At 42.8% G+C, this 26801-nt stretch overlaps 2 protein-coding genes across 2 annotated transcripts; both read left to right on the top strand.

Moving 5' to 3' along the window:
- Window positions 1–984: 984 nt before the first annotated feature.
- On the top strand, window positions 985–13208 carry LOC139224762 (eosinophil peroxidase-like). The gene is made up of 13 exons (XM_070856076.1): window positions 985–1045; window positions 1392–1479; window positions 1631–1806; window positions 1898–2030; window positions 2302–2431; window positions 2626–2832; window positions 2914–3274; window positions 3386–3546; window positions 3630–3888; window positions 3979–4149; window positions 4246–4281; window positions 12698–12899; window positions 13001–13208. The coding sequence occupies exons 1-13, from the start codon at window positions 985–987 to the stop codon at window positions 13206–13208; spliced, it is 2193 nt and encodes a 730-aa protein (XP_070712177.1).
- Window positions 13209–16852: 3644 nt separating this feature from the next.
- LOC139224764 (eosinophil peroxidase-like) lies at window positions 16853–22161 on the top strand. The gene is made up of 15 exons (XM_070856078.1): window positions 16853–16888; window positions 17094–17162; window positions 17470–17557; window positions 17662–17837; window positions 17932–18064; window positions 18243–18372; window positions 18484–18690; window positions 18772–19132; window positions 19244–19404; window positions 19488–19746; window positions 19837–20007; window positions 20132–20369; window positions 20471–20670; window positions 20778–20810; window positions 20925–22161. The coding sequence occupies exons 2-15, from the start codon at window positions 17096–17098 to the stop codon at window positions 21371–21373; spliced, it is 2673 nt and encodes an 890-aa protein (XP_070712179.1). The 5' UTR covers window positions 16853–16888; window positions 17094–17095; the 3' UTR covers window positions 21374–22161.
- The last annotated feature ends 4640 nt before the right edge of the window (window positions 22162–26801 follow it).

Genomic DNA, 26801 nt, shown 5'->3' with positions numbered 1-26801 from the left:
TTTCTGTTTGTGTCACATGAGACAAAATCTGCTAATTAAATATTGATGATTGACTAATTAATATATTGTGTTCTTTTGCTGAAACTTCATAAAATGGATGTGAGTCGGTTTTGTTCCAATAACAAAATGAAAGAATCTTCTTTTTTGGATGATGATGATGATGATGATGATGATGATGATGATGGTGATGATGATGCAGTTCTGGTAAAAAAAAAGAAAAGTTTGGGATGTTATTATTATTATTATACACTATTGCCCATAAAGTTGGAATAATTGTTCAATACAATTTTGTTAAAGCCTGAATACACAGGCTTAACAAGGTTAATTGTGGTTTAAGTTTCACTGTGACATGTTTGGAAGAGTTTGAGAAGATATACACTTTATTTATCAAGAATAAATCACATTGTCACAATCATTTCATGAGAAGAGGTAAAAAAACATTTTATTCCAACGTTATGGGCAACAGTGTATATTAGGGTTATGACATAACTGCTCAACTGTATGTCTGTAAAAGGTCACATTTAGAGTGTTGACAGGATTTTGAATGGGGCTACATGTGTGTTTTCTTGTCTTACAGGAAACAGTTTCAACTTAAAGAACCAGTGTGCAGGTGATTTGAAGTGCTAGGCAGAGCAGGTTATACATGCTATGCATTTCTTTTGAAACTTGCTGAAATAAAGACACCCCAGGTGTGACCAAAGGGTGTCTCCTGTTAGCGAAGACAGTATATATAGACAAGAAATTGTTGTAAAAGACACCTTCGCCTGACTCCAACTCGAGGACCAAACTGGGACTTGCAGGACACCACAGGTATTGTGGTCAAGTTTTTAACTCATATAGGATTTCTTGACATCAGCAGGTGTAATTCTCATTCAGGCTACCATATACGCTTGTATGTATTTATTAAAAAAAAACGAGTGTATTATCAGTTTTGGTTATGTGGTTAGTGTGTATATAACAGGGTTATGTTTGTCTTTTTCAGAGATGAAGTGGTTTTTATGCCTGATAGCTGCGTGTCTTTACCTGTGTTTGCACGTTGATGCTGGTGGGTACGACCTCTATCACACTAAATGAACTTGAAAGCAGTCATCATAAATGTTTATGAAACAGCCTGCTGCCACAGTTTATTTAGTCATTTAGATGAATACTAAATACAGATCACAATTAGAAAAGATATGAGTTTATACTTACTGTATATTACAAATCGTGTTTCTCTGTAATTACTGAATTGATATTGTACGCCTGAAAGTCACCTGCAGACAAAATCCAACTTCAGTGATTTATTTTAAAAAGTATTCATATCAAGAAAGAATGAGTGAACAAAGAGGCCAGTGTGAAAAGGTGACTGAATTGTGTTAATGACTGACTAAAAATGTTTTTTTTCCCATCAGAATCCCGTTTGAGCAGAAGTGCCATTGAAAGTGCTGTGAAAGCAGCCAAGGCCACAGTCGACTCCGCCTATGAGTACTCCAGAAGAGTGTGAGTGCACAAACCTGTCGAACGTTCTGCAGTGATAGAAAAACAAACGGCACAACGTGAATGTATAGAATACGTTTAAACTGCAGGTTATATGCCATCAGAAGCAGTAACGTCTAAATGCTTACAAATCTGACCTCTCCACACCACACAGGAGTGTTGAGCGTGTGAAGAGGGATGCAGCGAAACCCTCAGACGTCCTGCGGTTGTTGAAGCAGCCCGTTGGATCAACCCGTGATGCCGTGCGTGCTGCTGACTATATGGATAATGCTGTCAAACTCATCAAGAGGTCTTTGCAAAGACGTGAAAAACGCTCCATCAATGCCACAGGTGTGTATTCACCACAGACTCTCTAAACTTTCCATACAGGTGGCTTTAAGTCATAGCTAAAATGTCTATTCTTTGCTTTATTTTTAATTAGATTTGATCACTGACGAGGATCTGCAGGTGATTGCTGATCTGACAGGCTGCTCATCCCGACATCGTGTCCCTTCTTGCAAGACAACTGCCAATTTGAACAGGTTTCGCACTGTAAGCAGCGTCTGCAACAACAGGTGGGGCAACTGCTAAGTAGCAACTTTCAGCTTAATGGGACAACCAAGACGAAAACAAGTGACATCACAGCTGATTTTAAATGTTTTGCTGGAGGGGCCAAATTGAATCATTCTTCCCTTCATGTCTCAGTTAAGCATCTTAGAAATGGGAGCAGATATTTGGGGCAGTGACGTTCCTTTTGTCTGTTCATGGTACACCCAAGTACAAGGCAAAGAGAATGATAAATACAGGATGTAATTTCTAATAAAGATGAAATGTTGTTTTGCCCAGAGGAAATACCCGCAGGGGATCCTCCAACACTCCTTTCGCCCGCTGGCTCCCTGCTGAATACCAAGATAAAATCTCCCTGCCTAAAGGATGGGACCCTAAGCGGAAAGTCAACAGACAATTCCTACCTTTGGTAATATATTAATATGTCTGTTTTAAGTAAAGTATACAATATACTGTAGAAAGCATGAGAATAAAGAAAGCAAATTAGCTGTGGACAATATAGTGAACAGTAACAAACATTGAACATTTAATCACATCTGCAGTGATGCTTTCTCACTTGTACCACTTTCACCAAGATGCTCATTGTGTGCTTCCTGGCCTCAGGTGAGGGCCGTGTCCAACCGTATTCTGAGCACAGCAAACGCTGATGTGGAGAGCGATCCACTCTACACTCACTTGGTGACAATCTTCGGCCAGTGGACTGACCACGATCTGACCTTCACTCCTCACTCTCCTGTCATCCGCTCATTCAATAGCGGTATTGACTGTGAAAGGAGCTGTGAACGCACAGAGCCCTGCTTCCCCATTGAGGTCAGTGTCATCAAACTACACAACAGAAGTCTGCATGCTAAACAAAACTGAACGCTAACTCCTGTCCTGTCATCTAAACAGATTCCTGAGCAAGACCCCCGCTTTGGCAGGAACTCAGAAGAGTGCATCCCCTTCTTCCGCTCAGCAGCAGCTTGTGGCTCCGGCGGCTCAGGGCTCTTCTTTGGTCAACAGACTGTCCGGGAGCAGATTAACTCCCTCACAGCTTTCATTGATGTCGGCCAGGTGTACGGTGCAGACAACAGCAAAGCTCGCTTCCTACGCAACCTTACTACAGATGAGGGCCTGTTGAGGGTCAACACACAGTACACTGACAATGGCCGAGAGCTCCTGCCCTTTTCCAACATGGAAACCAACATGTGTGCCACCCGAGCTCGCATCACCAATGACAATAACGTTGAGGAGGTGCCCTGCTTTGTGGCTGGTGAGTGGCAGCAAAAACCCTGACATACAATCCTTGAAAAGTGTTTGATTCATTCCAAGCTTTGCCGGTGGTTGACAGCATTTTTACCACTTATTTTATTTGGCTGTTAAGGTGACGAGCGCTCCAATGAGAACATTGGTCTGACCTCTGTGCACACACTGTTGATGCGTGAACACAACCGTCTGGCGCGTGCTCTGGCCGAACTCAATCCTCACTGGGACGGAGAGAGACTCTACCAGGAGGCACGCAAGATCATGGGAGGATACTTCCAGGTTAGAGAGGAACTGACCTGCAGGAGTCTTGGTTTTTGTCCTCACATGGTTCATTTAAGTCAGTTTCTGTCTTTGTCTTCCAGGTTCTCACTTTCAGAGACTACTTACTCCACATCGTCGGTCCAGACGTCATGTCCAGGGATCTGTCCACCTACCCCGGTTATGATGAAGACGTGGACCCCAGCATCTCCAATGTGTTCGCCACAGCTGCCTACCGATTTGCCCATCTGATGATTCAGCCTTTCATGTTTCGTCTTAATGAGCAGTACCAGGAGCACAGTGATTACCCCAGCCCACTGCTGCACAAAGCCTTCTTCACACCATGGAGGATCACCTTTGAAGGTATGGCCAGGATCTTTCCCTTGTTAGTCCTTCCCTAAACAGAGAATTAATACAATTGATGAAAATTAAATGGTCTCTTGTGTTTCTCAGGTGGTTTGGACCCAATCCTGAGGGGGTTGGTGGGTCGCCAGGCCAAGCAGAACACGCAGGATCAGATGATGCCCGATGAGCTGAGGGAAAGGCTGTTTAAATTCTCCGGTGATTTGGCGCTGGATCTGGCTGCTCTCAACATGCAGAGAGGCAGAGACCATGGACTTCCTGGTATTACTCAATTTTCTGTTTTGTACCTCTAGAATTTCATCTTTGCAGGCATGATCACACATCGTCTTAATTAATTTGACACTGTCCCTTTTTTAGGCTACACCAAATGGCGCAAATTCTGTGGGCTGTGTAGTGGAAAATCGCTATTTGAAATAAAATCAAGCTCGGTACAATGTCAAACAAACTGAACTCTTTATTATCTTGCGCAAGAGAGTCAAGTCATCCACACCACAGGAGAGTGAAGGAGTTGACTCGCACAAAGAGATATCAGACAGAATATTATAGGCAATTGGGCGTATCATAAGCACAAATGGTTTTCTTCCTTATAAGGTAAGAATCTAAGTAAAACATAGCATTATAAATCACAGACACAAAGAGCGACAATAGCCGAGGTAACTCCCTAATTTCTGGTCATCCTCCCCAACGCTAAAATCAAGGTGGTTTCCTGTTTTCTGATCAAATGCCCTCAAACTCAACTCCAGGTGTTTTCCTGTTTTCGCCATGTCCTTTTCTTAGGATCAGTTGCAGGGCAGATACATTTGGCATGTTTCAGTGTTGTTACACTTGTGCTTTCAAAGGTCATCAACAACTAATTGTCATTTCAGTATTTTTCCATCACATTTCCCCCCTTTTGATTACAAAATCACACAGGTCAAAAATGCTCCTTAAAAAAAAAGTTACGAAAAATAGAATAAATGTAAAATTCACTCAAACGTTGACGCTATCAGGTCCAACGGTATTTTCACAGGCATATAACATCAGACATGGCAAGTCACATTATGTGATTTAAGACATCTCATCATTAAGTTATGCTGTGCATAAATAATATTGTAGAAAGCTTTTTTTTGTGATCCAAAAGATCTGAGGATGTAGCAAGCTTATCAATGAAGTATAAATCTGTCATGGTGAAGGTCATACTTACACATGAATTGTCCCATCGTCTTCATCAGACAATGTGTCATAGTCAGGTATGGGAAATAAGTCAGGTTGGTCAGTCGTGAGTGGAGGGTCAGTTGGTAAGGGTGTATACATAGACAACATGGTGGTGACGGATGATGAGACCACACAACTTATGAAAGCCTTTCCGCATGGAATAAGACAGCACCCTACTAATGCCAGAATCAGCAGGCACACAAGGATGCCAGTCGTTATTGACAGGATCAATGGTTTCCATTGTCTGAAAGCGTCTCTAAGCCAACCAAGATGATCAGGTACACCTGAATTTTCTGCCAGCTCAATTTGCAAAGCTTTCAGCTGGTTCAAAGACTTGGTTACTGTTCCATCTGAGCCTGTGTTATTTGGAATAACGGTACAACACTGGTCACCTATCAGTACACAGACACCTCCTCGGTCTGCCAGTATCATATCTAGAGCTAATCTGTTCTGCCATGTCATCTGAGAAGTTGCACTCAGTTGTTCAGCTACACCCTGAATTGCAGCGGTGGTGTGGTTCAAGAAACGTTGCTATTATAATAGTTGTTATAATAGATGTAATTTATCCACTCTGTGTTTTTCTGAGCTTCAATAGCAGTACCAATATATGGAATGAAGTGAGTGAAACCCCCTGCTATTTCGTTTCGCGCTTTGTACTCATTCGGAACTCCCCTTGGTTGCCCAATAGCATCAATATATACTCTAGTGTCCACGGGAGGTAGGTTAATATCACGCTTTCTGCGGTGTCTGGAATTCTGTCCAAATGGTCCTACGGCCAGGTGAACTTCCTGTACCAACACCACATGAGCACATAGCCCCGTCCAATTCGCCGGTAACGTTTGTCGGAGCCGTCGACCACCACACTTCCAGAATACATCTGGTACCGCTCGGTCTTGTTTGTTAAGGTAGATTGCAATCAATATATTACGCAGACACGCCGACCATTCAGAGTGAGAGATATTTGACAGTACATCAACACAGTTTCTAAGAGATTCCATCTCTGGAATTTGTACAGTCACATTACACTTCCCTGTGAACTTACCAACCTTCGCACCTGTACCTGTATTATTGTAACATACAACTACACTGTTCTCCAACTGTGTTAATCCCTCTCCAGGCGGCAGACTAAGGCGTCGCCGTGGAACCTTACACTGGGACTTCCATGGCTCCACTCTCCCTGCCAGGCTGTTGCCTGCTGCTAATAAACAATGTACATAACTGAGGCTCCATTGAGAATCATTCTAAATACCCATACAGGTGTACAGGTCGGTGTGGTTTACATATTTCACATTAACTACCTTGGACCAACACTTAAAAGGGGTTGATTTCAGAAGGAATACCAGTGAAGTGTCGCGGAGGTGCTGCACCCATGCATATTACACAAGTGTCGTTTGTCAGGGATCGTGCTGTAAAATTAGTCAATTGAAACCATGTGTTTTCTTGTAACCACTGTCCTCTAAACATATTTGGAGGTGTTGCTTCTCTTTTGGTTCGGTTGTGGGTTAGGGTAAGTCTAGTTGAGTTGGTCAGGTCAGTGTCATCACTTTTGTTAAACGTCAACAGTATTGGAATTACTATCACTATTGCAATCCAGAGAAACACACATAATGTACCTCTTACCCCACAAAGTCCAGGGTGCCATGGACGATGTCTTTCCATTGTACAATAGTTTGTTCTAAGCTGTTTGAATGTCAGCCAGTCAGTTTGTATGGAGTTCACCCGAGCAACTGACCCGTATGGTGAAGGCTCGCTTGTGTTATCACCGCTAGGTTTCCACGAGCAGGAGATTGTTGGCACCGTTAGGTTACTTCTCCTTGTCAACACCAGAGACACTGACAGTCAAACTCACAAATTTGATCAATTACAAACTTTCTGCAAACTGATTAAGTATGCAATGTCAACGTTTTGATACTATAATATCTAGTTGCAAATTTTCTTCGGGTGTAGATCTCCCTCTGTGGTGGCACGAAGTTGTCAGGGCGTCACTTGGTATGTTGTGATGTCATCTATCTTTCTCTGATGCTTCTAACAGTGTTTTCAGCGTAGCCACTAAGCGGCGCTAGGCTCACACTCTAGTGGGTATGGATCAACGTTGGATGCTTGTCGCCTTGATTTGCTCCCTCTACTGCAGCCACCTTCACGGCCATTTGGGTGATGAGTAACACTTGGAACGGTCCCTGCCACCTGCAAGCTTCCCAATTCTTTCTCCTGAAGTCCTTCACCACTACGTTGTTGCAAACTGTGAAGAGAATTAGTGGCTTCCTTTGGAAAGGCAGCTATCATCTGTTTCCTTACATCAGACAGAGCAGAGGATAGGTTAGCACAATAGGATAGCATATCATTCATATTCATGCAGGGTCTTTGGCGCTTCTGTCCCAATGTGAGGAGGTGCTGCAAACAAAATTTCATAAGGACTGAGATTGTTTTGCGTTCTTTTCCTCATTCTCATGTACATCAGCACAATGGGAGAGCCTGTGTCCATTTTAACCCTGTCTCTGCACAACATTTTGCCAGTTTTGTCTTGATGAGACCCATTGTTGAAGCAGTTTGGTTTTTTGTGGGAAAAACATCCACCCACTTTGACCACATGACTACCATTACCAAACAGTGCTTTTTACCTTCAGAGGGTGTTAGTTTAACAAAGTCCATCATCGCATGTTTGAAAGGTCGTGTTGGTGGTGGATGAGCTGCTTGCTGTGTTATAGGTAATGCTCGCCCAACATTGTGTGTTGCACAAATCACACATGCATGGCAATGTTTTTGTGCCTTTTGTGAACCAATTTGCATCCATCATAGTCAACATCCCTCCTTTTGACACATGGTCGGACCCGTGTGTCAACTTGGCATAGTGAGGGAAAAAGTGTTTTGGAAGACAAGGGTTATCATTAGGTCCTATCCAAACCTATCACTAACAAAACTCAAGTCCATCATGGACAACCCCTCTCACCCCCTGCATGAGACTGTGGGGGCCCTCAGCAGCTCTTTCAGCAGCAGGCTGAGGCACCCACCCTGCAAGAAGGAACGCTACCGCAGGTCATTTCTCCCATCAGCCATCAGACTCTATAACACCAGCATCACTGGCTGATGTTAATATACTGCCTACCATCCATGTCATTCCATTCCTGTCTACAGTGTAAATATCCCATGGTGTAAATATTTATTTCATTTCATCACAATCCATATATTTATATTTATATTTATATTTATATTTGCTATTTTTTTTTTGTCTTTTCTATTGCTTTGTTTCTTTCACTCTCCCTGTTTATATTGTTGCTGCTGTAACAAGAAAATTTCCCCCTATGGGGGATAAAATAAAGAAAGTCTAAGTCTAAGTCTAAGTCTAACAGTGGATTCAAACCGAGCTCCACAGGAGGACCATACACATTTTTCATCAGGAGTAGCAAGTGACTGCATAGCCTTAGCCAGTTTACAGGCCTCTGTGAGGGCAACAAGTTCGGCTGCCTGTGCTGAGTAACATGAGGGGAGAGGTCCAGAAGTGACCACAGTAGACTCAGTAACCACAGAGTAGCCAACATGATCCAGGCCAGTTGTAGAGTCCCTGGAAGCAGAGCCATCTACATAGAAAACCAGATCAGGGTTAGTCAAAGGAATGTCTTAAGTCTGTGCGCAGAGTGCACTGATGCTGAAGTTGGAACACACAGTCATGAGGTTCACCATCACCTGGAAGAGGGAAAAGAGTAGTTGGGTTAAGGGTGTTACAACGCTTAAGAGTGACATTAGGCATATCCAGGAGACAGGTGTGGTATTTCAGGAATGTGCTTCAGACAAATGAGAAGAACGTTGTTAAGTCAAAATCAGAGACGCAGAATGTGGTTCGAACAAAGTCAACGGAGCATAGCCTACTATGTCTCTAATTATAATTAACTATATCTATAATTTTGACAGGCTAGCCTTATATCCAGTTGCAGCCAGATGTTTGAGGAGAGCCACAGTGTTTTGAATACTCGTGTGTCATGGCTCTCTTCAACCAGATGGACAGACCGAAACACTTTGACCTTTGTCTGGTATGGAGTGCGACGGATTGTTAGTCGACGGAGAGAACATGATTTGTGGGTTTTTGGTCGCTTCCCAATCGGAGACAGCCTCACAGTGACGCATGAATGGGCCAAGATGTCTCCATTGCTCATTTGGTGATTTAGACATTGGTACGTCTGGGCGTGCATCATCCACTTTGTATAAAGCTAGCTGTGTGGAGGACAGACAAACTGAAAAAAAAAAACAGTTCCCTGAAAAAAAAAAAAAAAAAAAAAACTCTTTTTCATACAATGTGTCAGGGCCTCAGGACACATGCGCAGTGCAATGCATGTGCTCAGGGTCCATGTGATCTGAGAGTGGATCCAAATGAGGTGTGGCCAATTGGAGCATGTCGACAGCTGAAACTAAATTTACTCTCCACTGATATACATATACAAAGGTGTGGCTGGACTGAAATGGACCATGGTCATTATTTCTCTTTGTCTTTATACTTGTACACCTTCTGGTGTGGACAACAGGTTTAAGCCAATTGCACACATGAGATCTCTGCCCATTAAATTTATAGGGCACACCGGTGACAGCAGAAAAGAATGCTTAACAATCATGCAAGGGTCAGAGTCAGTCAAGTCAGTATGTACACATGTCAACGGAGTTGTAAAAGTTTCTTTAGTTACCACCCCTGAGGCGCCCTTTGAGTTAACAGTTCGGCCGCTGAGTTTTACATTAGGCATGAGTTGTTTGTGAATCACCAAATAAGTAGTCCCAGAATCAACCAAAAATGTCAATGTGTTTCCCCCTACCATTAGTTGTGTTGTGGGAAGCTTTTTGAACACCTCTTGTGTATATTTGTCATATGCGTGTGTTCGTTCAGACTCAAATTTTTATTTTTTTTTTTTTTAATTTATTTTATTTCTTTTTTTTTTTTTTTTTTTTTCTAAATGTGCTATCACTTCTTGCAACAAACACTGTTGTTCAGGCGTATGTTTGTGTGGTGTGTGTGTGTTGGCTGTAGCTGTAAGCATGTCTTCCTTGCGTGTGTGAGCAATAGCTGTAAGCGTGTCTTCATTGCCAGGCAGTTCAAAACTTGTGTGATCTTGTGGAGCAGAATGTGTGTGTGTGTGTGTGTGTGTGTGTGTGTGTGATCAGTGACTGGTGGTTGTATGTGCTTGTGGATGTGCATGTGTGTGTGTGTGTCTCACTTCCTTTTCCTCGCTCTGTCAGCACCTGCCTCGTCTCCCCTGCACATGCGCCACACCGTTGACCACCATTCTCGTTTCAGTCAGATGTTGGCCTGGGATGCTGTCTGCTCGGCCCTCCATGCCCATGTCCTCGTCCCCGCGAGCGTCGTGGATAAGGACAGTCTCTGATCCAGTGATCAGTCATGCCACAATTGTAGCAGGGGCGGTTTTGTTGATTCAAGGGGCCCTGGGGGTTGCCCTGGTCTCCTCTGAATTTGTTCATAGAATGTTCATGTCGCTCACTTCGTCTCCGTTGGTTGAAATAGTCCTTATCTTGCTGTTGCATCACTGTTGTCACAGCTTGCATCATTGTTGTCACAGCTTGTACCATGGTGAGCTGAGCTTCCTCCTGTCGTTTTGAGCGTTTCTTTTCTTCACGGTCTTTACTGTCACGCAGCCCCTTTTGTGCACAAATGGCATGTCTTCTCACTTCTGCTAGTCTGGCCTCGTCCATGTCCGCACAGGATGTCACCATTCGTTGTCTGATTTCAGGTAGCACACCACTCATAAAGATGTTCTTCAGGTGTGCTTCCCAAATTTCCATGGTCTGGGTGGCGGCGTGACCACCTTCAGGCTCAGTAAAACCACAGTGTTCACGATAGACTTCTATCAAACGCTTGAGGTATGCGTGAACGTCTTCTTCAGGTCGTTGTTTTGTGGCTTTGATTTTTGACATGTCTATTTTTGGAGGAAAGGCAGTGCGGATATCGTCTGTCTGGGTCTTCTTTTTTGTCCTCCATGGGAGAGAGGTGTATTTATGTGGATCATCTTCTGGTGGTGGTGGTGGTGCCGAGGCTTCCAGTCTCTGCCCAGGTCCAGCGGTAGCTTGTGGTGGTGGTCTCCGGGGAGGGCATGTGTTGAGGAGAGGATCTCGCAGCGCCTTTAAACTAGGATACAGAGGAGAAGAGGGAGAGTGTGGAGTATTTGATTGTTTTCTTTTCTTGCTCCTTACTGACAAATCAGTCATTTGTTTTTGCAGTACTTTTATTTCCCCTCTTTCACATTCATCTTCCCACATAATCAAAAATGTCTTGTGCTTTTCAACATTTTCTAAATCTATAATTTTAACCTGTTTCTTCTGTCTTATCCTTTTTACCTTCTTCTCTAACTTTTCCTCTCTAACACTTTCCTACTCAAATAACCCCATTTAGGAAAACCAAAATTGTTTGTCCAATCATTTAAATATTCGATTGCTTTAGGTCCATGTTTTTGTGACATTATATCAACTATTGGTCCTTCAGGAGTGTTCAACTCCTTCCCACTATGGTTTCCCCATGATTTATTTCATCTTGAGCTGCGCCTCGCTCTCAGAAATCTGAATTTGGTATTCATCTTGAGTATTACCTACTCTCAGAAAATGTCCAATAGTATATTCTGGGAATTTGCACCTCCAGTAATATACTGCCCCTTTCATTCTTAAAATACAGTCGTCACTGTAAGTTCTGGATTCCCTTTGGGTTGAATCAAGATTAAAACCCCCACGAGTGGTACGTTACTCAGTGGCAGAAACTTCACCGATTTGCCAAGACCTTCCAGTCTGCGCGGAGTCTTAGTTTCCTTCAAACCTAAAGACCATGTGTCTCTATAATGTCACAAACACACGTTGCCTCCTGTAATTTTCAAGATTTCTTTTTCAAACAATTTGTGTATTTTAAGGATCCACAGAAATCAGAATGTCAACATCTCACCGGCTTTCAGCGATTGTTTCCTTTTGGATCGCAGTGGAATCGGGTCAGGCTCCGTCAGACCACAGTCCTCCCATCTCTGAATGATGGTTAGTCGAGGTTGGAGGTGGAATCAGTCGTGATCCATGGTTGCTAACCCCCGTGGTCCTTCAGCTCCATGACGAGATCCCAAGCGATCCCACTTCTGACACCAAATTGTAGTGGAAAATCGCTATTTGAAATAAAATCAAGCTCGGTACAATGTCAAACAAACTGAACTCTTTATTATCTTGCGCAAGAGAGTCAAGTCATCCACACCACAGGAGAGTGAAGGAGTTGACTCGCACAAAGAGATATCAGACAGAATATTATAGGCAATTGGGCGTATCATAAGCACAAATGGTTTTCTTCCTTATAAGGTAAGAATCTAAGTAAAACATAGCATTATAAATCACAGACACAAAGAGCGACAATAGCCGAGGTAACTCCCTAATTTCTGGTCATCCTCCCCAACGCTAAAATCAAGGTGGTTTCCTGTTTTCTGATCAAATGCCCTCAAACTCAACTCCAGGTGTTTTCCTGTTTTCGCCATGTCCTTTTCTTAGGATCAGTTGCAGGGCAGATACATTTGGCATGTTTCAGTGTTGTTACACTTGTGCTTTCAAAGGTCATCAACAACTAATTGTCATTTCAGTATTTTTCCATCACAGCTGTCAGAACCACGAAACCGGAAACAGCTGGAAAAAGTGCTGAAAAATAAAAACCTGGCCAAGAGCCTGCTGGATCTCTACAGAACACCTGAAAACATTGATGTGTGGCTGGGAGGAGTGGCGGAGCCATTTGTTGACGGAGGAAGAGTGGGACCCCTGTTCGCCTGCCTGATTGCAACTCAGTTCCAGAGGATCCGGCAGGGAGATCGGTAAGCAGACCTGAAATTACATTATTGTCTGATGCATGCTGAAGACGTGGAGATGTCTGAGTTAGCTGCAGTTTTAGACATTAACAAACTGTCAATTTCAGACTTTGGTGGGAGAACGAGGGAGTCTTCACTGAGGACCAGAGGGAGTCCCTGAGGGAAACATCGCTTGCCCGCATCATCTGTGACAACACTGGTATCACTGAAGTACCAGAGAGGCCCTTCCAGTACCGGCCTCGGGGGTCTGGTTACACCCAGTGCAAAGACATCCCTGCTTTTGACCTCAGTCCATGGACGGAGAATATTGTGTAGAAATCCTCACTGCAGTCTGTTCACACTGCTGCTGACTCGTAAAATCCAAAACTACAATGTTGAGTGAAATAATTTTCCTGATGCTGTTGACCCTTAAAAAAGGGCCATTTTTATGTCGCATTTCTTAATTTCTTTGACTAACTTTTGGAAAGTGAAGTGCAATTGCTATGAACACTGGCTGGCCACAGATTAAATGCTCTTCAAACTCTTTAAAATGTGCTTTTAATGCCTGGTAAATGGATGTGAACTTTCTGATAACATCACCTGAAGAGAAAACACAAGTACTACAAAGCATACGCTGACTGGGAATATACAATATTGACATAAATTAAAGCTGCAAGCAGCATTGAAGGTCCCTTGCACATCTGTGCGCATCAGGGCGTGTCTACGGCCGCGGGCATGCGGCCACAGTTTGGCCGCCACGGCCTTAATGGGACCGAGATGTACATCACATGTATCACATGTACTTTTCATATAAATCTGGTGATCTTTGTCACAAGAGACTGAGATCCTGACGTCTACAGCTGTTGCTGTGACCATGAGGCAATAAGGGCATGCAGATGTTTGTTAATCATAGACTCCTATCCAGCATTTGATGTGTGGAAGAAGTAGTCAGTCTTTAAAACTATACACAAAACACATAATATATGTGTTATATAATTCATGTATAATTCATGTGTTCATATGATAAGATAAGATATTATAAGATATTCTCTTATTAGTCCCACGATGGGGAAATCTACAGAAAGCAGAAAGCAGGAGATATGAATATATATACAAATAAATATATATACTGTATATGCATGTACAGATAAAACACAGGAAGTATAGAAGTAGAGAAAATATCACATACATAAGGGAAATATAAAAAAGGGAGGTGTTTGCACATTATTGCACACAGCATCGCAAAGGATCAAAATCTGCAGCGTTGCCACACCCACTCCACTTTGACGAAGAGTCACAGTTTTCATTTTAAAAAAGCTTCATCAAGGCCTTTAGGGTAATCTGACAGCATTTTGAAGTAGATCTGGTCATTCATCTTTTCTGTGGGCATCATGGAGTCAAACATGACATTTCCTATTGCCACTAGGAGGCGCTATGAGTGTCAGTGAATATTATCCTATATAGATCTGTTCAGGGCCTGACTCTCATCAAACATGATAAATTTAATCTACAGCCGAGTTATAATCCACTTCCTGTTTCATGGCGAGAACCTGAAGTTTGAGGCCTCACCCACGGCAATCCGTTAGACTTTAGTACAGCGTTTTGCTAATTTGTCATGATTAAGGCTTCGGATGCAAGATTGCCAAATTTGAGCTGGATTGGATGAAAGGCCTGGGACTAATTCAATCATTTACGACCTCAAAATTCACCAAATTTTGACATAGTGTGCAAAATGGTGGACTTCCTGTGTGTTTGACGGTGTCGCTCCAAGAGGCTTTTTTTTAGGTCTGGATGTGATACATGTGCTCACCAAATTTCAGCTTTCTACATATAATAATACATAATAATAATAATAATAATAATAATAATAATACATATAATAATAATAATAAGAAAAAGAATCATAATTCTTTGAATTGCATTAGGGTCTTCGCCGAGCATTACGGGCCCTAACCAATGGGATCATCACAGTGTTTTTCTTTAAACCATTATTGGTCAAACAAGTAAACTGTGCGGCAAACGAAATGAAAGTATTTAGATGAGTTTACCTTGTATTGTATCCAGTAACAACAAGGATATAATCTGAGTTTTTAGGTATGAGTCACATAAAAAAAGGGAGGCTACTTGTCAAACAAATGAACAAAACATTTTCCAGTGAAACACAATGCTCCTCTCACCCTCCCAAGCTCAACAGCACAGGAGTTTAGTACAAATCACTGCATGGACTGTGAGCTAAGAAACTGGGTCTTAAAAGGATCAGTGACTTATCTACACAAAGACCGTGAGATTCATTGTCCAACATCACGGAGTTATTCTGCAGCACATAAACTAAAAATGTAACCACAGATGCCAAAAAGACATGGGCCTGAAACTAAGTGGAGAAAGTAGTGTGATAATAATAAGTTCATCATTTAAAATTATTTTTAGGGTTTAATTATGTTTGCAGACCTGTGCTCCATCATTACTACACATACTGAACACAAACTGTATTTCTACGTCAAAAAACGAGCAATTTATGTGAAATATGAGCTTAAAAGCAGCTGCATTACTTCACTTTTGTCATAGAAAAAACTTGATTGCTCGGAAATATGAAATAGAACTTGAAATGTGGTTACAAGTGAGTTTGTTTTTGCTTTCTTTTTCGTTTCTTGAAATCTTAAATTTATATATTTGACTGATGATATATAGTTTTTTCTAATTACTTTATTACTTAGCTTAGTGAACAGCCATTGTATATTGCACGGGTCAGTAGGAAATTAGGATTGCCTTTTGGGTTTATGAGCACTGACGCACGACCTTTCTATCTCTCCATTTGTCACATAAGACGGAAATTCAAATGACTGTTGTGTGTCAGAAAAATAACAGGGACGTCTCCACTCAGGGAAGCTGTGAACGCCTGACATATCTGACATTCTTATTGTTGTATAGCAGCTTTAAAGCGCTGCCGCACAATTCCAGTGAAAGAAAAAAGGGGTTTAATTACAATGACTTTCTTTGTTATTCTTTCTTGTATACATAGCGCTTAGAATGCTTCTAATACAGCAAAAACTAGATTAAAAACAGATAATCAACTAACATAATTTAAGGATTTTCTTATTAGCTAATCAAATCTAAGTGCGTGGTGCCTTGGTCAGACAGGCAGCGATCAGACAGGTTTGGGACAAATGGGTGGAGCGCCTGCCACTCGTCTATAACCCAAGTCCAAACGTCACAGTGGATGAGCATCTGGTCCTTTTGACCAGGAACACAACAGGTGTTACTTTATGTGACTGTATAAAAATTTTAAATTGTTTCTACACAAATGTCCTTGGTAACTTTGACCCAAAGTAGTCTGTGATAAAACAGTATACTATGTTTCATCTGATTATTTCTTATAGTCAAAATAATCCAGAAACTATGTTTTTTAGAACTCGAATTCAAGATGTATAAACTCAGATCAATGAGGCACACAGGCCATAAACATCAAACAGAATAGTGATAATATTTGTATTAATACAGTTTTTATGATGAGTCTTAACGGAACGGTCATTTTTGACAAAATTGTTTAACATGAAATGAACACAACCTGAAGGTTCAGAACAATCCAAAATGTTCATACACACAAATGCAGAGAGATTGTAAGTGAAAAGCAAGCAGAGATGCATCACGCGAAACTAATCGAACAGAGATTGGAGCGTGTTGCTCAGGTTTCAGGTTTCTCTGCCTCCCTTTATAGGAAACCAGAAAATCATCCAACTATAAAAAAAACTCTGATGTCGTGCCGACATGAACCTTCAGTGCCGGGATTTTTTGTGTTTCCTCAATTAGTGCACTTCTGTGAAGTCGCTGGGCAGGGACACTTGAGAGGAGGAACAAGAAAAAAAATGTATTGATCGTCTGAGAAGATATTCCTGATTAAGGTGCGTCAAATGACGCGGCGCCGCGCGCTATAAAAAAAGTCCCCAGATAAATTAGAGCCGCACTGACTTCTGGATGCTAGATGACATTGGAGGGCGCGAACTTCACCGTTTTCTCAGGTTGCTGTCCTACTTTGTAACTTTCTGTATGCTATTTAGTGTTGCACAATAGAAAGGCCTTACAGTTAACGTGCAACAGTCCAAAGTAATGTATTGGATTGAATTGTATTTGTTTTTGCAGTGTACTTTCAAGTATTTCTTTAAAGAAAATTAGGAAATGTTTTATTAGTTCAAGTGACTGGAGAGTATTTGTGTTTTTCTGCAGACATGAATCGGTTTCTGTGCCTGCTGGCTGCAGGACTTTACCTGTTCTTGCAATGCCAGGTGAATGCTGGTGAGTACAGCCTCATCTTACTTAACATTCATTATTTACATTATATGTGTATATATATATATATATAAAAATAGCTCTTGTTTTTGTTTTAAACTTATCAGATCTCAAAGAGACCTTGAAGGTTTATGTTTTATTTATTTTTTTTATTTTTACAGTAAATGTTTTGTAAAATGTTGTGGCCTAATTTTGTGGTATGAATGAAAGCTACAAAAATGTTCTGTCAGAAAAGCACTGGCCAAAAACATCAGAATTAAGAGGAGAACCAGAAAGCAAATCAAACAAAGTATGTTTTTTTGTTTCATTTTAGAATCCCATTTGAGCAGGAGTGTCATTGAGAGGGCCGTGATGGCAGCCAAGGCCAATGTGGACTCAGCCTATGAGTACTCCAGAAGAGAGTGAGTGTACAAACCTGTTGGACTGCTTTGCGCATTCTTCGGTGATCGAAAAAAAGGGGGGCACAACAAGATCTTTATAAATCTGACCTCTCCACACCACACAGGAGCATTAAACGTGTGAAGAGGAATGCAGTGAATCCTGCAGACGTCCTGCGCTTGTTGAAGCAGCCCGTTGGATCAACCCGTGATGTTGCACGTGCTGCTGACTATATGGACAATGCTGTCAAACTCATCAAGAGGTCTTTGCAAAGACGTCACAAACGCTCCATCAATGCCACAGGTGTGTATTCACCACAGACTCTCTGAGCTTTCCATACCAATATTTGCAAAACAGTAACAGACTGGTTGCTTGTTCTTTGCTTTATTTGAATTAGATTTGATCTCTGACGAGGATCTGCAGGTGATTGAGAATCTGACGGGCTGCTCACCCCGACATCGTGTCCCTTCTTGCATGATGAGTCCTGAATTAGACAGGTTTCGCACTGCAAGCAACGTCTGCAACAACAGGTGAGGCAGCTATTCAGTGGCATACTTTTGTTTCACAAATAAAGAAACTAAGTGTGGAGAACTTCACAGCTAACTTTACTTAGTACAAATCAAATCCCTCATTGGTAATGATTATGACATCCATCATTTTGGGTTTTGGCCATGAGAGTAATGTTGAAGATTTATTTCACCCGCTCAGGAAATTCACCCGCAGGGGATCCTCCAACGCTCCTTTCACCCGCTGGCTCTCTGCAGAGTACCAGGATCAAATCTCTCTGCCGAAAGGCTGGGACCCTGAGCTAAGAGTCAACACACAGATTCTACCTTTGGTAATAAACTCCTGACTGTAATCTTTCCTGGCCACACTACAAATGACAGATGGAAAAAAAAGACAAAAATCCTTTTCACCAAGATGCTCATTGTGTACTTCCTGGCCTCAGGTGAGGGCCGTGTCCAACCGTATTCTGAGCACAGCAAACGCTGATGTGGAGAGCGATCCACTCTACACTCACTTGGTGACAATCTTCGGCCAGTGGACTGACCACGATCTGACCTTCACTCCTCACTCTCCTGTCATCCGCTCATTCAATAGCGGTATTGACTGTGAAAGGAGCTGTGAACGCACAGAGCCCTGCTTCCCCATTGAGGTCAGTGTCATCAAACTACACAACAGAAGTCTGCATGCTAAACAAAACTGAACGCTAACTCCTGTCCTGTCATCTAAACAGATTCCTGAGCAAGACCCCCGCTTTGGCAGGAACTCAGAAGAGTGCATCCCCTTCTTCCGCTCAGCAGCAGCTTGTGGCTCCGGCGGCTCAGGGCTCTTCTTTGGTCAACAGACTGTCCGTGAGCAGATTAACTCCCTCACAGCTTTCATTGATGTCGGCCAGGTGTACGGTGCAGACAACAGCAAAGCTCGCTTCCTACGCAACCTTACTACAGATGAGGGTCTGTTGAGGGTCAACACACAGTACACTGACAATGGCCGAGAGCTCCTGCCCTTCTCCAACATGGAAACCAACATGTGTGCCACCCGAGCTCGCATCACCAATGACAGTAATGCTGAGGAGGTGCCCTGCTTTGTGGCTGGTGAGTGGCAGCAAAAACCCTGACATACAATCCTTGAAAAGTGTTTGATTCATTCCAAGCTTCGCCGGTGGTTGACAGCATTTTTACCACTTATTTTATTTGGCTGTTAAGGTGACGAGCGCTCCAATGAGAACATTGGTCTGACCTCTGTGCACACACTGTTGATGCGTGAACACAACCGTCTGGCGCGTGCTCTGGCCGAACTCAATCCTCACTGGGACGGAGAGAGACTCTACCAGGAGGCACGCAAGATCATGGGAGGATACTTCCAGGTTAGAGAGGAACTGACCTGCAGGAGTCTTGGTTTTTGTCCTCACATGGTTCATTTAAGTCAGTTTCTGTCTTTGTCTTCCAGGTTCTCACTTTCAGAGACTACTTAATGCTCATCGTCGGTCCAGACGTCATGTCCAGGGATCTGTCCACCTACCCCGGTTATGATGAAGACGTGGACCCCAGCATCTCCAATGTGTTCGCCACAGCTGCCTACCGATTTGCCCATCTGATGATTCAGCCTTTCATGTTTCGTCTTAATGAGCAGTACCAGGAGCACAGTGATTACCCCAGCCCACTGCTGCACAAAGCCTTCTTCACACCATGGAGGATCACCTTTGAAGGTATGGCCAGGATCTTTCCCTTGTTAGTCCTTCCCTAAACAGAGAATTAATACAATTGATGAAAATTAAATGGTCTCTTGTGTTTCTCAGGTGGTTTGGACCCAATCCTGAGGGGGTTGGTGGGTCGCCAGGCCAAGCAGAACACTCAGGAGCACATGATGCACGATGAGCTGAGGGAAAGGCTGTTTAAATTCTCCGGTGATTTGGCGCTGGATCTAGCTGCTCTCAACATGCAGAGAGGCAGAGACCATGGACTTCCTGGTATCTATTTAGTCATTATTCATATGTATTCTTTATATTTTTCAGTTACAGTAATGTTCCAATCATATGTACGCTTTTGCAGACATTATCGCTCATATACGTACACAAATATCTCCCTTTTTAGGCTACAACAAATGGCGCAGATTCTGTGGGCTGTCAGAACCACAAAATCTGGAAGAGCTGGCTGAAGTGATGAACAACACTGATCTGGCCATGAGCCTGCTGGATCTCTACGGAACACCTGAAAACATTGATGTGTGGCTGGGAGGAGTGGCGGAGCCGTTTGTTGACGGAGGAAGAGTGGGACCCCTGTTCGCCTGCCTGATTGCAACTCAGTTCCAGAGGATCCGGCAGGGAGATCGGTAAGCAGACCTGAAATTACATTATTGTCTGATGCATGCTGAAGACGTGGAGATGTCTGAGTTAGCTGCAGTTTTAGACATTAACAAACTGTCAATTTCAGATTTTGGTGGGAGAACGAGGGAGTCTTCACTGAGGACCAGAGGGAGTCCCTGAGGGAAACATCGCTTGCCCGCATCATCTGTGACAACACTGGTATCACTGAAGTACCAGAGAGGCCCTTCCAGTACCGGCCACGGGGGTCTGGTTACACCCAGTGCGAGGAGATCCCTGCTTTTGACCTCAGTCCATGGAGGGAAGATGGTGAGTTGATGTCCCGAAACCCTCTCTGACACAGTTAATTGTGGACCATCAGAGCCAACATTATTGTATTTTGAAAATACTGATTTTTTCTCTTAAATTTCGTCCAGGACTAGACTCACGTGGACCCAGGGGACCACAAGGTAAATCTATGGCTTCCTGTAAATCCATAAATACTTAAATTGCTACTAAAAGTTTAGTTTACAATACTATGATGGGACGGCTGCGTTGTATTAATTGTATCTTTTTTCACACAGGACCCAGAGGACCACTGGGTCTGAGAGGCCCCCCTGGCCCCCCTGGCCCCCCTGGCCCTGTTGGCACCGTGGAGAAAGTTGCATTCTCTGTGCGATTGGGCAACAACTTCCCCAAACCCGGTGAGCCACTCAAATTCCGCCAGGTCATCTACAACGGACAGAACAGCTACAACATCAAAACAGGTTATTTTACCTGTGAGCATCCAGGTGTTTATGAGTTCCAGTTCCACTGTACCATCAACCAGGCGGCTGCCAGTGTGGATCTGATGCGTAATGGAAAGCTGATTGTGCACTCATACACCACCAAACAGGGCGGCTACATCACAGCCAGTGGCAACACGTATGTTAAGCTTGAGAGGGGAGACTATGTCTATCTGTTAGCCAACCACAATGGCAATGGCCTGACCAGTGACAGCTTCTTCTCAGGGCATCTGATGTTCACTGAGTAGGAGACTTTAGTAGGAGGCTGCTGACCTACAACATCCTCATGACATTGTTTTTACCAGTTATTTAGTCTAATATGCAAACTGAAATGCTGCCAATACGTTAAAAACGTCCCACTTTCCAGTGCAGTTTTCTGCACAGCAGTAATATTAAAGGCCCTGGACACCCACACGGGTGCTCTAAATTATTCCAATTTGACCTTTTCAAAGGTTAAAGTTCAGCACAGCTATGCTGAGAGCTTGCTATATGTAGTAATGGGGAAGTTTCCCCTTTCTAAAGAAATTAAAGACAAAATGACATCGTAAAAAGGAATTTGTATTGGTGGACCTTGCTGACAGAGAAGCTCAATGATTAAAAACCTGTAGCATTACTTGAATGTTTGAAGCTTTGTATTGAATGAAGGAAGAGTTATTCAGCACTACATGTGTAAAAGAAAGCTCAAAGCTTATTCTACATGTTCTTTTTTTTTATTATCTATTGAAAAACAATGTGAGAACTATGAGCACAAACTGACTTCATGTGTGATCTTTCTCTAATTTTCTTTTGAAGTAATCTTATTGTTTTTATCATGGTGGTTTAACCTCTTTCCTGAAAAGTGTGCACCACAGTACAGCGTTTACAGCCTATGTCTGGAAAAGGAATGTAAAAGATCAGGTAATTGTTCAATAAGCACATAGATTTTAACTGATTTTTTTTTTTTGAAGATGTGTTTCTTTGTCCAGACTTTAAGTGTAAGACTTTGAGTCACATTAAGTTTGACATTAATGAATGAATGAATGATTGAACTCATTAACCTCTGCCTCTGACTGAAATTCATGATAATATCGAACAACACTTCAGGAAGTGAAAACATATTTGAGAAGCACAGTTGATGATGTTCTTAAGCTGCCCAGTAGATGGCACTAAAATACAAGTTTTCAAGAGCAGGATGGGGCACAACCTTCATGCTGTCTGCAGGATGCACAGCTGGTCTTCAAGTAGAACAGTTTATTTGTAGCTGTTCGCTGCACTGGTACCATGCAATGAATTTAAGGTTTGATATTTTACACATACAGTCAACACTCAAAGCAAAGAGTCAAAATAAGTCTATAGCTTAAAATTAAATTAAGAGAAAGATTGTTCAGCAGGGATTTATGTTTATGTAATTTAGGAAAACTAAACTTTGGCATATAGACTGTGACGATTGTTGAGTGAGTTATTTTTCCTCAGCAAGAATGCAATCACTGACTGAATAAAAGAATATATATACTGTATATAAGTATACATGTGTACATATACATGCATACTTGTAATAAGTCTATAAATGCAAGAAAATCCCTTTTCTCTAAGACGAAGTTTCTCCTGGAAAACATGCACATCACAAAAATGATGCCATCATTCACTGATCTGCATCTGCCATAAAGACATCAGCCTGAAAACAGGTGAAAACATCAGCATGTAGGTACCACAACGAGTTTTCGTGGCTTTTACCTGCAGTACATTTGTGCTGCTGCGAGCCGTGGTGCGATTTTCTTGTCTTTTCTTTTCATGTACCAGTCGATCATGAGTTTCATAGTACGGTTGTTGGATTATGGGCTCCTGGGAGCCAGGATGAACTTCATTGTGATACCAGGAAAAGAGTTTTAAGAGTTATTATTGCAGACTGAATAAGTGTTGATTTTTAATTGATAAGGATGCTTGTAATGCTCACCAGGTAGGCTTTCTTGCACTGCAGACATTGTGCGATAAACACAGGAAAAACACAAGTGTTACTAACAATACTGATTAATGATAGCTGGGTTTCATTCAGATTCGGGCCACTTTCAACACCTTAGTATTGCTGTGTATTATATGGAGGAGTCTTTACAGTGAAAGCGAAACATTGAGTGTAATTCAAAGTTAAGAATTTGATGCCAAAGGTAAAGTACACTGATATTATACATGTGCACCACAAATCTCAGAGGTCTCTTTTTACGAAGCTAAAGAAAAAGGCTGTAAAAGTAATTCAGTGGTTTACAGTATTATATTGTGTTATTCAGAAGTAACTTTTGAACTTCTGTGACAATTTAACTCCATCAGTGACCCTCACAAGATTTTCCATGTGTATTCTTTGACCTGTAGATGCATCGCATAGCTCTAAAATTGATCTCAATAATTTAACTCCAAATCACAGCAGGCCTTTTATAGAGATGAATCCAAATGTTTCTTAGAAGTTAAAAGCAGATGATGGGGTTTGATGGTCACTGCGCTTTAATTGCAGATGCCGACACCGTCCTCATCCTCGCCTAAATAAGTAAAACAAAACCAAAAAAACGAGTGTGCAATATATGGCGATCGATAGGAGACGTTGTGGGTCGCATTAGCTCTGTTGTTTTCTACACAGTGGAGAAGGAGGGACGGGAACCAGCTGCTGCGTCTCCAGCCCCCTCCCCTCCCCTTCACACACACACACACACACACACACACACACACACACACACACACACACACACACACACATACCACGCCCCTCCTGACCTCCGTGGACGCAGTGCCGCTCTGGGTGTCCCATGGGAGCAGGGGAATGCTGGAGAGGACGAGCGGCACACGATACCCCATTGTTTGGTTTAGCAGTCACCCTCCCCACAGCCCATCACCTCCTCCCTACAACACACCGACTGACCGTCTCAGCGGGTTAAATTGATTAGAAGGAGGTTTGTGGTTTGACTAATCCCCCATTTTCGCTCCGGCTCTCCGCTCCACCAAATTAGAAAAGCCACACATTTAGACAGCAAGTCTTGCGGGTCGTGATGATCGGGGCCGAGCCTGGAGCACCTGTGGGTCTGGAGAGGAGACAAGTTGGTGAAATCAGCTGCAAAACACACGGACTGGACAGAACAGGAGGAATCCATACTGATTTATCACACACATCACAGTAATGTAAGACCAGAGAGAGACGGAGGATAGAAGATAGCTGGATGGAGATTTTAACTGGAACATGTTTTTTTTTTCTTTTGTTTTTTCCACTATCGACTATTCCCATCAAAAGGCCTAATAATTGTAATTCGTGTCTTTTTTGGCAAAATACATTAAACTGTCCAACAAATCTATAAATAAATAAACAAATAAATAGCTGTTATGAAATTGAATGAATGTGCACACACGGCTCATCTGACTTTGTGATGCAATGACTTTAGAAACCTGTTTGATCAGCGATGACTGCGGCCTGCCTGACGACTGGAAATGTGTTTGATGGCTCAGCTGATGTCTGTATGAGGTTATGAGATTAAATGGGTTTAACATCCCACACATTATTGAGAAGCTGTAATTCATGAGGTTAAGTCCAACGTTTTAAATGAATAGTTTCTCTTTTGGTCACTTTTAGTTTGGGGTACGTGCATGGAGCATCAGGAAGCTTTGATTTCCAGCACATATTCAACCTTTCTGGGTGGATTAACAGAGTTTTTCAGCAATGTGAATTGGGACAAAGAAGCAATAAATCCACCCCAGCAGCGTCATGTTTTAAAGAGCGCACCCAGTCCGCCTGGAAGTTTTGCAACGAGTGAAGGAATTTTATTAAAGTGTGTCATCATATATAGATTTTTCTTGGTTAAGTAGAGCTGTCAATCATGTCAGAGGACGTGTGTGAGGGACACGGCGACAGGGCGGAGACTCGGCAGCAGGATTCCCCAAGACTGCTCTCATAATTGGGGGAACATCTGACTTTGTCCCGCGCTGGCAGATGGTGGGTTGAGGCGGGATCCAAGGGGGGAGATTTACATCCATTGTCCCGGCGCACAAACTCCACACAGAGACAATGGTATCAGCGACGGGCAAAGAACCAGGGCTGGAAAAAAAGAACTTTCCTTTTCAACGCCAGACCAAAACAGGAGCGGAAATAAATTTTTTGGTTGCAAAAAATGCTCAGAAACATCAAGTATTTTCGTTTCGTCGGGCCCAGTCACCAAACACGGGCCCACTTCGCCTCTGAGGGTGATTTTAACAAAAAAAAAAAAACATGATTCATGTAAAATATAGAGCTCGTGAATTTACATTTCTGACTAAATCAGCAAAAAATGTCTTTGAGCTTGTGCACTTTTTGGGTTTATTACAGCACCGAGAGCCACGAAATTATACAAATCAGCTGCAAAACAAACTTCTTCTCTGTAAAGATCATTTGCTAAATGAGAGTTCGTCTGCGTTATTTTCCACTGATTTCAGTTTGGATTTGATAAAGCAGTCTGTTGTATTGATTAAGAACTAATTTCGGGTGCTGTCAGGCAGCGGTCCAAACGCCAATCAGAGAGCAGCTCCGTCCGCTGCTGGCGGAGATTGATGGACCAACCAGACGGCCATTGTTGCGGCTGACACTGATGCGATGCCTCCTCAGCGGAATCACCGCGTTCAAAGGAGCAGACGGTCGAGCTGCTGAATGCGCGCCTGTCGGGAGCGCACTTGTGTTAGATTTTGACTTGAATGAATAGACCAAACAGGATTTGCTGTTACAGACTATTCAGGGAGGCGGTAGCCCAGCATGTACAGGAGCATTTCAGCCCACAAGTTCCTTCTGTAAAACATGCAGATTCTGATTCAGACTGTGTGAAGAAAATATAAAGTGTCTGTTACACTGACATTTGTCCACAGTTTTGATGTTGAATAATATCAGTATTGATACTGACACACACACACACACACACACACACACACACACACACACACACACACACACACACAAAAAGGACCTTTCATTTCAATTACACAGCAAAGAATATACTTCTTGCTTAAAGACTCTACAGACAGGCTGATTGTTGTCTGTATCACCCTGGTCGAACTTAATGTGTGTAAAGTTTGCTGAAGGAGTCACTGGTTGGATGCTGAATCTGGCAGAAGTCCAAACAACGGATGCACTTTACACCAATGAGAGCATCCATTTCAACAATCGGTCCCCCATATGGCACTAAGGCCCCTCCTCCGCGCTCTATCCCGGCAGAGGGTCTCATTCATGCTTCAAGACAGCGGTTCACTGCGAGCTTCCTGGCCCTCGGATCAACTGTTTTGATCCGATCCGGTCCTTTTTGACAAAGGGAAACTTTTCTCACGCATAAACACTCTGAAGAATATTCTGAGACGGACTCGCTCTGAACTGTCTGAGGAGTTGAGCCCACCGAGCAGGTGACCATTTGCGCTTGAACTGGCACTGAGGATCTGCGCTTGGACGATGCTCGCAATTAGTAGGGGAATATATCTGCTATCATCGTTTCAGCCTTGAAACAAAGTGTGAGTGGATCTTTATTGAGACGCCATCTGAAACACCACGCAGCGTCGGTTATCTCATTTTCAAAGCTCTGTGAAAGCTCAGTTTTCCTGCAGCGCCCTGGAGGAGCGCTGCGCCTTGGGGTGGACCCTCTGTTGTTTGCCAAAGTGCTTTAGCTCTCCAACTCAGCTTTTTTGCTAAGTTAAAAAAAGTGCACCGAA

Source organism: Pempheris klunzingeri, unplaced genomic scaffold (assembly GCF_042242105.1).
Source record: "Pempheris klunzingeri isolate RE-2024b unplaced genomic scaffold, fPemKlu1.hap1 Scaffold_52, whole genome shotgun sequence".
Classification (NCBI taxonomy): domain Eukaryota; kingdom Metazoa; phylum Chordata; class Actinopteri; order Acropomatiformes; family Pempheridae; genus Pempheris; species Pempheris klunzingeri.
Note: the sequence above shows the minus strand (reverse complement) of the source record. Positions and strands in the feature narration are given on the sequence as shown.

Coding starts and splice junctions, on each gene's coding strand:
- LOC139224764 (XM_070856078.1), top strand. CDS start 17,096: ATGAATCGGTTTCTGTGCCTGCTGGCTGCAGGACTTTACCTGTTCTTG. Junction 18,373..18,483: donor ACACACAGATTCTACCTTTG/GTAATAAACTCC, acceptor TCCTGGCCTCAG/GTGAGGGCCGTGTCCAACCG. Junction 20,811..20,924: donor TGGACCCAGGGGACCACAAG/GTAAATCTATGG, acceptor TTTTTCACACAG/GACCCAGAGGACCACTGGGT.
- LOC139224762 (XM_070856076.1), top strand. CDS start 985: ATGAAGTGGTTTTTATGCCTGATAGCTGCGTGTCTTTACCTGTGTTTG. Junction 1,046..1,391: donor GTGTTTGCACGTTGATGCTG/GTGGGTACGACC, acceptor TTTTCCCATCAG/AATCCCGTTTGAGCAGAAGT. Junction 1,480..1,630: donor TATGAGTACTCCAGAAGAGT/GTGAGTGCACAA, acceptor CACACCACACAG/GAGTGTTGAGCGTGTGAAGA.